Raw genomic sequence first — 12,674 nt, forward strand, 5'->3', positions numbered from 1 at the left:
CTACCAAGACAAATATAAAAAAAAGCACAAGCCGCTGCTGACGCTAATCCGATAAGCTTTGCAGTCATGCTCCTTTCTTTACACTGGCCAGAGGGACAAAATTATGATTGACACCAAGATGCAGGGCACAGATATGAAGCTGTTATTACCTCTATCAATACCGATATCTCTGTCGTTTGGTTTCAGTTTAGCGTGGCCATTTTAATGTATTAGCATGCTTAAGGTCCTTCACGGACATCCTACGTTTGTATCTAAGCGTTCTTCCACCTACCTGTGTTACTGGGTGATCGGTAGTCGAACAGACAGTGCATAAGGCTGTTGTGCTGAAGTAACAGAGTTCGAAACTAACCATCAGACCACCTTGGGTCACTGAACATGTGGAAATGTGTGCGTACGGGCCGCTCTTCATCGAACCTCTTTCCCGCTGACATGGGTCACTGTAGACGCGGGACTTTTGTAGGTACCGCTCCCCAAAGAACTTCTTTGATGCCAATTTGGGTCACTGAGCATATGCTAGTGGTCGTGTGGTGCTCTTCAACTAAGCACTTGTACGTCAACATGGGTAACTAAGTATGTGCCACTGGGTATGTACCAACCTATTATCACGAAAAAGATTCCTGAGATATTTTGAATGTTAAGCGAAATCAAACCCACGTCACAAAGGTTCCTCAAGGACAGCAACCCAATGCATTAGCAGGCTGCGTCAGCAGTTAACTGAGTTATGTGCCGCTTTTCAGTGAACACCTTCTACGCCGACGCTTTCCCAAGCTGCGACATGAATGCACTAGATGTGTGCCACTCTTCAACGAAACTTGCTAATTTGGGTCACTGAGCATCTGCTACTGAGCGATCGGGAAGGGAAGCAAGAATGCTAAGTGTTCCCATGCGCCGGTGCGTCAGGCTTCTTGTCTCGAAGGCCACGCGCAAACTTCTCGGGAGTGCCACTAGGTGGCGCAGCGTGTACAGAAGGGCGAGAGAGGAAACCGGTTGCCGCAGGACGCGTTCTCAGCGTCCGGACGCACCGGGGCGCCGTGTATTTCGGAGGGTACCTTCCTGCAGGCTTTGCGGTGACAGTAGTAGATGACGTGGAGCGTTCTTAGTGAAAAGCGAAAGAGCTCGCTGGAGTGAAAACCTCATAAATAACCCGTTTGGGCGGTTACAATAGGTTGTGTCGCTAGTTTGGTTGAATGCTAACGCATTACCGTCGCTAGTCATCGTAAGAAGGGTTTTCCCGCAGTTGCCTTTGTGAGTGTTCTTTTTTTTTGAATACTTGAGGGGCTTTTTCTGCACGCATGGATTTACGCGTCCGCTATTCATGACATTGCTACGCTCTGCTTAGGTCAGCTTAGGCATGGAAACCGTTTAAAGCGGCAACAAATGGGTGGCCTTCGATAGGTGTTTTGCGGTTGTTTGGGTTACGAAAATGTTTTCGCATTAGGCGAGTGGCTGCTCCAAATGGGTTTCACTAAAGCTAGTATTGTCTGCGGTAGATCTAATATTTAAACCCTCCCTAACACTACAAATATATAGAAAAGTAACCACAAGTGCGCGCATATGTAGAACAAAAGTGGAGTCCGCCTTGGCTGTAATCTCCTAGCCTGCTGTTTAGTTGAGGTGGTAGAGTGAGTTACACGAAAAGGGTTCGTTCCAGGAGGCCTACAGTTGCTCGCTCGCCTGATTTTCCTCGACGGTAGTCAGTGAACAAACATAGCTCGCAACGCGCGCAAGCAGAAGACAAGAAAATGTCGAGATAAAACCAAATACGCCAACAAGAGCTCACCAACCACACGTCGCTTCTTGGTTTCAAACACAGAAGACTGGGTAATGTTAGACGCCAGCGAAGCCTATTGTTATCATCGCAATATTATTATAGCGCATTATCGTGACTGGTTCGCTAGCTATCCGCACAATTGGTGGAAGCCGCTTGCCAAGCCTTTCTGTGGAGCGTCATGGACATGTCTGCTCTTTCGGACATTATCTGTCTATCCATAATCGAATGCGAACACTGTGGACGTGGCGCACACTCACGCCAATCCTTTCCTTTCTTTCGAATAGGCTAAACATAACAGTTTTAACGACATATTTTAATAGGTAGTGCAGTGGGTGGCACAACACACAAATGAAAAATGGCGCCGGCAATGGTATGACCCGTTACCCTTTTACGGCCACCCTTGATGTCCCGCCCAAGCCGATGAAACTGGAGGCGTACGGAGGGCTAAAATTTATGTTTTGATACGATTCGCTCGTTCATCTGGGCGCGTCGCCAGAGCTCGCGAAGTTTTGCAAGCTGAGGCATCGCTGCACAACACTCGACCACAATTTCTTTTTCTCGAACTGCGAAGCAAGCTTCCTTTTTTAGAAACCCGTTGGCGGTTTGTAACATAGTTTACTGTACACCTAAATTATAATTTTCCCCCTTCCACGGCTTGATCCGGTGAACCGATTTGCTGTGCTTTCAACCACGTAAATATTGCCGATGAAGGCGAACAAGAAGCACATACTTGCTAACTGCCCAGTCTGCAATCACTGTAGACATAGTTATATCTCCTAAAAATCTATTTATGACTCCATATTTTTCCGAACAACGGCACTTTCGGAAATCACAAAGCAACACTCAGACTTTCTTGTCTAGTTGGTACAGCATGAAAGGGTGTTTAGCAGTGCAAGATGGTGTTCCACATATTTATATATTACAGCGGACAGCTTTGTTGCAGGGGTATCACTTAATTAATCAGTTTAACTAAATTCTGGGATTTTGCGTTCGAAAGTCATCATCTGATTATGATGCGCCCCGTAGTGGCGGACTTCGGGTTAATTTAGGCCACCTGGGGTTGCTTAATGTGCACCCGAATCATGGCACGCGGGCGTTTTTGCAATTCGCTCCCATCGAAATGCGGCCGTCGCGTGCGGGATTTGAACCCGCGACCTCCTTCTCAGCAGCGTAATACCAAAGCAAGTGAGCAAGCCCGATGAGTCCGGCGGTATCGCTGCACGCCAAAGAATGTGTTAATTTTTAACCAAGAACTGACTAAAGGGTATCTACTACAGCCTTGCCGTCACGTGCATCCGTCGAATACATCTCAGCCAACGCGTCTCTGTTTTCTTGCTCTCTGCCTCCCTCTCTGTTCGCAGTACCCCTGAGCGCGCGGCTGGAGCCCGAACTGCAGACGGTGGCCATCGGCTTGCCGGCCGAGTTCAACTGCACCGTGGACGGGCAGCCGATCAACCGCGTCACGTGGCGAAAGGACGGCGCACCGCTGCTGCCCGACGGCCGCGTCGAGCTCCTCGCCGAGCACAGGCTCTTGCGCATCCGGACTGTGCGCCGCGAAGACGCGGGCATGTACCAGTGCTTCGCGGCCAACGACCACGACTCTTGCCAGACTGCAGCGAGGCTCAAGCTGGACGGTGAGTGCCGCGATTAGCTCGTACGCTGCTAGCGTAACTATTCCGTGGAGTGGTTTCTCTCGCGAATCTTCTCTTTAACGACTGAAGCCCGGCGCTTCACAGCACAACATGCTTAGAGCGTGCTGCTTGTACCCGGGGAATGGAGATACGTCGAGCAGTTTGGCAGTCGAAACAGCACAGCATGGAAAGGCTGTGTAGTCAAGCGAAATTGGATATCGACAGTTAATTTTCTTGTTAGCGCCTAACAGACAATGGTAATTCTTTGAAGAGAGCATTAGCACAATTCTCCAATGAGCGCTACTTGTTGCTCGTGATAAAATTGAAATGCTCATCGCTAAGACAGAACTCCACAAGAAGATGGTGACTGCAAGTAATGATCAGTGATAGAACAGTCAATGTCACCGGAGTCAACTTTTCGAGAGCGGGAGTTCATTATTTTAGGCTTCCCATGTATTCACGGACTCCAGAGACATATACACTAATTGTTAAACTAACGCTGCTTGCTTTCTCATGGTGTGGGAGCTCGTACATTTCAAAAGCTGCTTCATTTTTGTACTATATTTGTAGGGTTAAGGCAACTGGTCAATAAACCCGTAGGTGTTACCTGAAGGCATCAATGTCGTTGGATTCGAGACCCTCGTTATCTAATAAACGAGAAGATCACGAAACCACCAATAGCCGAAAAGATCACGTACTCGTGGCGCCTGCCGCAGGAAGGATGTTCCACATCCGCCGCGAAGGTTTGCTAGCGGTGGCTTTGGCTAACACTTCCAGGGCTCTATTAGGAAACACAAACACCCAAGAAAGCGGACGGGGAAACGGTGCCGCGGTAGCTCAATTGGTAGAGCATCGTACGCGTAATGCGAACTCGTGGGATCGTTCCCCACCTGCGGCAAGTGGTTTTTTCATGCACTTTGTTTTCCATTAGTTTATCATTGCTTTAATTCATTTATTAAGTGCATGTATTTCTCCTAGGTTGTCCTTGGTGTCAATGTTAGTTCGCTTCTGATGATAGGATTAATAAAAATCGGGTCCCTTGGTTAAGCCCCTTGCATTAAGTTGTAGTTTAGCATGTCTGCTAGCGTCTTTTGTTAGCCTAAAGCTCGCGCTAATATTGACCAACGTAATTTGGAGATTTAATTAATGTACAACGTTTTGTGAAGATCATATGTTTTGAGCTCAGTTCTTACCTCGTGTTTAAAGTGTAGTCGAAGCTGGCTAATTGGAGCTTTTGCTAGAAACAAACGCAATGATGGTGCTCAATATATATGTATATTCATCATCGCCGATTGATGCGGCCCGGACTGATTAGCGAGCACAATCAATCTACTGCAGATATATTGTTATGCGAAATGTTATCATGGCCCTTGAATAAAATAATATGAGACTCAGTGTGACAAAGGTGCTTCGAGCTGCCAGGCACTGATAAGGCCGTGCCTCTTTCCACGAACTCTTTTGTCTAGCAAGCACCAAGATGGATTAAAGCTTGCCCGCATTTTAATCTCTTGCCTTAATTAAGATTCCTTAGTTTTTCTGGTTTGACGAAGAAGGTTTCTTTGTTTATTAACACGGAAGGGGACTTTTGTTGAAAACGTATTCAGTTAACTTAGCCGTTTTTTACTTCATGCGAATTTATATGTTCCGAATATATCATATAGGAACTGCGATCAGAAGTATACGAAATTAAAGTTATGTGCTTGTTTATGATACATTTACTTCTATTATTTTCTTCGAGACTTACCTTCTCATACATTTGGTGATTGGTTAATTTGAAGTTAAATGCACTAATGATCCCTTTGTAATCTACAACTATACATAGTCATTCTTAATGAGTTTATGTATGTAATCAATGCCTCACTGATTCGCATTATTCGATCTGAGATGTTAGTAAACGCTGGAGTCATGTTAGTTGGTTCACATATTAGCTGCTCGTGGTTAAATATTCAGCAGGCCCATAAATCATCGCACCCTTTGTTTGGCTTGTTAGCGAATGTTTCGAAGTTGGCTGACCTACGACTGAAAATTTTAAGCTCACTAGCAGGATGATGAAGCGATAGTGCTTAAGCGGCAAGTTAATCGAGTTGGTTTTTGCGTTAAGAAAGCGCACAAGAATCTTTAGGAGCTCTCCATTGAACACTTAGAAATGCAACTTCCAGGGACAGTCAAACGTCAAGTCTTATTATTTACACCTCGGAGGGCGTGAATACGAAAAGTCGTTCATGCTTTGAATAAAAAAACAGAAACAGCTCCTTCTCAATTCCAATAATGATCTCGCCGGTAAAAGCTGAAGCTTTTCAAAGAGTTCTGAATACTTTTGTTACCATTGACCAAGCCTAACATTAGTCAGAGGTTTCGTTCTCAATACTTAAGATTACACATATATCTATAAATGAATGGGCCTTATAGATGCTATAATTGTTTCCAGCATGCCTGTGCATGATAACAGCAACTTTCTTTTTATTTATACACACCTGTATTGCTAAAAAAATAGTGGAACCGCGTTCCCGTTTTGTTAAAAATCTTGTTATGCTGGAAAATGTTATGAAAGGGGCGACGGGAAGAGCAAGTTACGTGTGACAAATGTAGCCAACCATTAACGCCATCAAATGGGAGGGTAAGAAGAACAATCGCCTGCTACCTTCCGAGGGTGATTTCCTGGCCACTAAAGTGAATCTACAATTAGTGTCCAGTAGATCAGCAGAATGGTGATTAGTTTGATATTTCTCATTGGTGTAATGCTAGTAAAAATACGTGCAGTACTGCTGTTGTTTTTTGCCACAAGGCAAACCACAAGCAGCAGCTGGACAGTCCTCTCGAATAGTGTGTCTTCTGTGTCAACCAGAGTGCTTGCTAAGTGTGGAGCTACAAGCCCATCAAACACAATTTTCTTCTCGTTCAAGACCAGGGCATAAGATATACTTCTGTTTTCGTTAGAACACGGTTGTCCTTTTTGCAGTGCTATTCACTATAGCTATTTTATGGCCGAGTGAAGATCAGAGGAGAGCTGTATCCCGGCAATCTGCCACCTCACATCGGTGACCGCCTCAAATTGCGGTAATACCTGTGCCATTGCAGTCACTACTGGGACGAACTGCACCCATATTCCTTGCTGGAAAACTAAAAAAATAAAGCGCAATGACTTTTGGCAGTGTTTTGGTGACGCGTGCAAAAGTGCCAGCTGCATGTAATGAGGCATACAAAGTTTGTGTTCTGCACACACACAAAAAAAAAACTACTCCTGCATCAAAATTAAAGCGCATTTCTATCTTTAAAGATTGTTCGTCGTATTATTCCATTAGAGTTAGCGCATTGAACAAGTATTTACTAAAGAAATATATTTTTGATGTCGTTTATGGGCATCGAAAATGTACAACGTCTTCGCAAACTAATGTGAATCTACTAGGCTACTTAAAAAAGTTGTGGTTTCCAGGTGGGTTGAGTTGAGTTTCCAAATATTGTGTGAAGTTCACAGCGTTCTTTATATACACATTAGTAAATAAAGAAGGCCTCCTCATGCAATAAAAGGCTTTCTGCATTATTATTATTAATATTATTATTATTAATATTAATAGTATGCCTGTCGCCCATGTGAATTCGGTAAAATACTTGGGAGTCTTCTTCGACAGTGATATGTCTTGGCACAGCCAGCTATCACATGTTTGTGGTAAGCTTGGAAGCGCGGCCTGGTTGTTTTTCCATATAAAATCCATTGTTCCTTTTCACATAAAAAAAATATTGCGCATGCTCTAGTGTACAGCATTCTCAGATATGGGATTACTGTTCTTGCTTTTTGCTCAGCCAGATGGCAAAACAGAGTTGACACTTTATTAAGAAACATACTAAGAAACATAGCATATAACGCCCCCTTCTCTGTGTCTGATAACATTTTCACAGCCCTTGATCTTCCATGTTATCGAACACTCTTTATACAGACTGTAGTGGTACAACATTTCTGGGACAGCAATTTCAAAAGACGTCATACAGTCTCCCGAAGCGTACGTAGTTCCATTCGTTTTAAGGTGCCGCGCTCCTCAACAAGGCATGAGGAAGCCAGGCGCTGTGTTTATGTTCCCCAAATTTTTAATGACTTACCAGAGGAAATGTTTTCCGCAACATAAAAAAAAGTGCTAAAAATCATGGTTCACTCATTGTAACACGGTTCCTATATGCCTGAAAAATGTTCATGATCAGGCACGAATTGTTAAAATACTGTTCCTTGCTCTTTATTTTTCATTTGTTGTTGATGTTACTTTTCCTAACTCTTTGCACCTTGGTGACTATAGATTTCATGTTAGTATTGTGTTGATATATTGTCTTTATATTATGTTCATATTTTATGTTTTACTTCACGTCCGTCTGCCGACTTTGCCCGGCCAAATCCCTCAAGCCACTACAGGCTTTGACAGGCCCGTTTCATTTCCCTGTATACGTTATGTGCAATAAAAGATTTATTATTATTATTATTATTATTATTATTATTATTATTATTATTATTATTATTATTATTATTATTATTATTATTATTATTATTATTATTAATCATCTTTTTGTTCGCCACCCCAGCACGCATAACTGCATGACGGAAATAATTCGATTGTTCTCGGGTGAATACAACCAGTTTTTCCCACTGAACAGACTAAGGCCGCTGCATTACTTGTCCAATGATTCCTATTCACCTGTAACTGGCATAACTACTCATGAGCATGCTACTGTTAAATCTCATTTCTTTGCTAAACACACACACACACACACATACCGTGAAATACTATTAAACGTCTCTAAAGCCGCGCGAAAAACGCCGGAGAAAAGTTTCACAGATTAATTAAAAACATTAAACAATAAAAGCCTACTATCGTGAAAAAGGAAGACAACGTATTTGACATAAGGCGGAGGGGTAACGTAATCGAACTAGCGAACATAAAGCTGCTTTCTGTAAAGACAAAGGGGGTGTATGTGTGATAGGGTAAAATTTTCGCACACGCATCGCGAATGAACAGGTACACGATGAGCGACTCCTTCAATATCAACTACGCACTGGTGAAAGCAGTCGCGTCGTCAAGGAAGTTAACGAGGTTTTAGAGCGCAGCTCTTTGGCGTCCGTTCCTGGGTTTCGCGTCGTCGTCGGCGTTGTCGTCGGCCTCGTAACCAGCTCCGCCCCCTTTCATCCCCCCAGCGCTAGCAGCGACCGACTGATACCGCTGGATGCCGCTGTCGCCGCTAGAGAGTCAAGATAACGTGACTGCATAGAACACCGTCGCCGCCATGCAGAAAGAGGAGGAAAGGGTCCCCCCCCCCCTGTTCTTGTGTGGCGGATAGGGTGCTCTTCAGTTGCATCAGTCAGTCGCTGCTATCTCTTCCCTCCTCCCTTTATCGTGTTGTCCGCTTGCTGCGCGCGCTTCTGCCCCCATCGTTTGCCGCTGGGTGTACACGCCGCCCCCCTCCCCCCCCTTCCTGCGAGTCTCCGGTTGTCAAAGCGCCGGCTCGAACTTAATTCCTTTCTTCGCTCCTCCTCCAATGCAACCCCTGTGCGGTGGCAATCAGAGAGCCAGATCGGTGGCGGCGGATCTGTATTTGTGCACCGCCCGAGCCGAAATTGCCGCTGCCGTTCGCCCTGTGCGGTGGCAATCAGAGAGCAAGATCGGTGGCGGCTTGACATAAAGACAAACAGCAATTTCCTAACACTTATGCGGGAGAACATCCCGTTCCTCTCGCTCGTAACGCGTCCCACGGCTGTGACAACCTCGCGAGGCACTTGTATAGATCTCGTCTTTGAGAATCAAGCATTGGTGTACCAAGTCGAACATATATCAGTCTATTTCTCCGACCACAAAGCTTCCTTCATGACTGTCAAGAACTGTTAGTGGAGTCTTTGTTAAAGGAATACGTGTGAAAAAAAAAATTCTGTGATAGCGCATACATGTGTTGCTCGATTTCTTTGCCTCAATCTATCGAAAATGTGAAACAGCTTATTTGCTGCGCTCAAATTTCGCATTAGGAAGTAACGTAATCGTCGGTAATTTTTTCTTTCAGAGTGGTGGAAGGCAGATTATTTTTTCGTCGCACGTCCGAGTGGATGCTGCAAAACAACCCAAACGCCAGCATTCGCGCATCAGCTTTAAATCGCGAACGTGCCTAGTCACACAGGCGGTTCGAGTCGTACATTCGCAGAACCCGTATCTTGAGATATTGATGGGAGGTAGTGTCGCGAATCCGCAGCGTGATCCTGCTTCTTTTCTTCCTCCGATCTCGAGACAGCGTACATTGTGACGTCACTGACATTGTGACATCTTGCGTGCACGGTTTCTGCGTATACCTGTGTAGACATCACTGCGAAAGTTCAACAAACACACGCACACACACACACACACACATATATATATATATATATGTATATATATATATATATATATGTATATATATATATATATATATATATATATATATATATATATATATATATATATTGTATGTGTGTGGGGAGGCAGACAAAGAGAGAGAAAAGAAAATATAGGAAAGTTTAGCAAAGGATACTTCGGTTGACTTCCCCTCCGTACAGATAGTCCAAGGAAGTTATGGTCGTCCTTTTCCCTTTTCTGTCTCTGTTTACAATGACAAAATAGTCTTGTTTAAAAAAAAAACTAATGCGCGATAAGAACGCGGGCCACAAAGTGCTGTGTTCTTTCTGTGTTTCTTTTTCGACCCAGTTTACCGTCACTGGTCATGTTGAACCAACTATACCCACATCGCATACTTTTGCAATTTTATTTCAGTTTACTCCTCGTTTTACCGTTAGTAAACAAAACTCGACCTAGATCAATGCAGAAAACTCAAATAAGCGATCTAGTAGGATGAGATACGTGCATAGATCCAACGATTCGTACAACGGGTGAATACATCGACTGGCGGCTGCCTATATTTTTTCAATATGCACTGAGGCGCGCGTTCTATTGCGGCCCTTTCGACTTCCTCGCATGGCAGGACGCTAGGAGCACATTTTTTGTGCACGCAGAATGCTGACAAAGGCTACCTCAAACTCTTTGTCTCTTAACGAATGAGACAATTCTATCTTTTAGTATAAAAATTAGCATTAATTCCGCGTTTTCCTCATTGGCCGTCAGGATTAGGTATTTCTTTATCATGGCAGATGTCAACGTCTTCAGCACTACACAATTTATTTCATTACCATAACAACGGGGGATTACTGAGTTTGAAAACTATGGGTCTTGGAAGGTCTCCTGGTAATCTTGTTTTTGATGAACTTGCTCTTTGCTCAATTCTTGCTTAAGATCAACTTTGTTCGTGTTCCACGTAATGTGCTGTCCTTTTTGCGGCTTGCGCAATCAATTAATAATCCTTATAGCCATGCCGCTACATGAAAAGCTAACTTTACAAGTTATTATGGTATGCAGAAACAGAAGCAGCAGAAGTTATTTCCTTTTTTTGCTTCACGCAATATTTTTTTATCTTAACTTATATACTTCTTTAAAACTTGAGTTTCCAAGTATAAATACTTGCTTGATGCGTTAGGCAAGTGGACACAGATGACAGATGCGTTTGGAGAGACCGTTGTTTTGCGGACCACTTGCTTCGTAAGATTTATTATTTCGCATTGACTACTACAGCACAGTCACTACGCTGGTTCACATTGACTCACACTTAGGTTCGCATGGCATGAACAAACTTGTCCAACACATCTGCCTGTGTGACACTCAACAACACAATGATTGGGTCGCAGAAACTAGCTATTAGAAATTGCGCTTCCGTCGCTTGTTCGCTATGCTCACCAAGTATCCAGTAACTATAAGTGCGCTAATGTCAATGCTACTCTAGTAATATAATCAGAGGCAACAAGAACCGCCACAAAAAAAAAAAAACAGCGAATAGATTGATGTTGTAGAGCACTCACAAATTCTGGAATCCTAAATGTCTTGTAGATTATGGCCAATTTCCAAAAGGTACAGGTAAATAACAGCTGCAACAAAATTTTGGGCCACGCGCAGATAGTTCAGATATAGAGCAAGCTTCTTACGATTTCTTTTTGTTTTTAATACGACTGCGTGAATAGCGAGAAGATCGCAACAGTAGACGTTTTGATAGTAAAATTGCAAGAACAAATACCTCCATGAAAACTCGAAAGTTACCCATGACTTACAGCGTACCGCTTCTAGGCAGGACATTCCTGCAGTTTCCCGCTGCCTGATGAGACATGTCTAAGTTTACGTGCTAGATCTTACCCCCGTTTTCTCCAGCTACCCTCGACTCGAAGCTGTTCCTCCTCTCTATCCTGCTGAGCAAAATGCCACCCTTCGGCTTAGGAAGACCCCTCTCTTTCAAACACTGCTCTGGAGTGTCAATGAATTGCATAAATCATATATACTCTAGGGGCGGCGCTATAAATAACTACCTTGAGTCTTGAGGAAACGTTGAACGTTCTTGAATACGGTAGTTAGTCATGCCGGTCAACCACTAGTTGTACGAGTCGTCTCCTTAGGTGCAACCTAGAGGCTTCTGATCAGAAAATTGTACAATTACCTACGCTGCAGCTATGTAAAAGTTTCTTCCAGAATATAATTACAATTCATGTGTAAAGACTTAAGTAAAGGTAAATTTCGTTGCCGTGGGTCTTTAGGAATAAAATCCGAGGGCACGTATAAGCACTTCTTATGAGTTTTGAATGCGAAATCAGCAATGCCTAATCTAACACCACATTGAGGTCGTCCGACCTATGAATTCGTCGCGGGCTATAGTGTGCGCATTGAGACGCTTGGCCAGCTTGGCGCGTTTTGATTCCGCCTTGCCGACGCGCAGTTAGGACCAGGTGAAGGCTTGCGTGAAGAAGAAACGTGCGCATCACAGGCTTCCAAGAGCGAAAACGAGGGTGACGTGGCGTCTGGCTGATGCCCTCCCCCCTAACGCGACAGCTGGCGCTATCGCAGGAGCACCCGTTGCACGCTCTGCTTCGTCGAGGCTCGCTCGAGACGTGGGATCGCAGCCAATTGGAATTTAGGTGCCGGTTTACAGAGAAAGCTGTATATGACTAACCTTCCATACCTTTTTCGGCGTCCAGCAACAGAAACGGACTTCCCGATTTCTGACAAGACCCATACGGGTGCAGTGCGGCGGCGCAGATGTCAAAATGCGGTACAGATTAGAACATCCGTCGTGAACAAAAGCGTGACGTAGATGTATCGGCGCTAAAAACAGCTGCGTTATCGACGGGACGGACACGCATAGTGCGTACACCCGTAGAACAACATGCGCACGAGGAG

At 44.3% G+C, this 12,674-nt stretch overlaps 1 protein-coding gene and 1 non-coding gene across 3 annotated transcripts in view; both read left to right on the top strand.

The window, feature by feature from the left end:
* The window catches only part of LOC142579899 (cell adhesion molecule Dscam1-like), a 204,079-nt gene that overhangs the window by 115,547 nt on the left and 75,858 nt on the right, over window positions 1-12,674 (top strand). For both annotated transcript variants that reach the window (XM_075690570.1, XM_075690571.1), the window contains exon 8: window positions 3,133-3,405. In XM_075690570.1, the coding sequence (XP_075546685.1) occupies window positions 3,133-3,405 (273 nt within the window). The remainder of the gene's footprint in view (window positions 1-3,132; window positions 3,406-12,674) is intronic.
* TRNAT-CGU (transfer RNA threonine (anticodon CGU)) lies at window positions 4,229-4,300 on the top strand. The gene has a single exon. It is a non-coding gene; the product is annotated as a tRNA-Thr (tRNA).

This window comes from Dermacentor variabilis, chromosome 4, assembly GCF_050947875.1.
Source record: "Dermacentor variabilis isolate Ectoservices chromosome 4, ASM5094787v1, whole genome shotgun sequence".
In the NCBI taxonomy this organism is placed as follows: Eukaryota; Metazoa; Arthropoda; class Arachnida; order Ixodida; family Ixodidae; genus Dermacentor; species Dermacentor variabilis.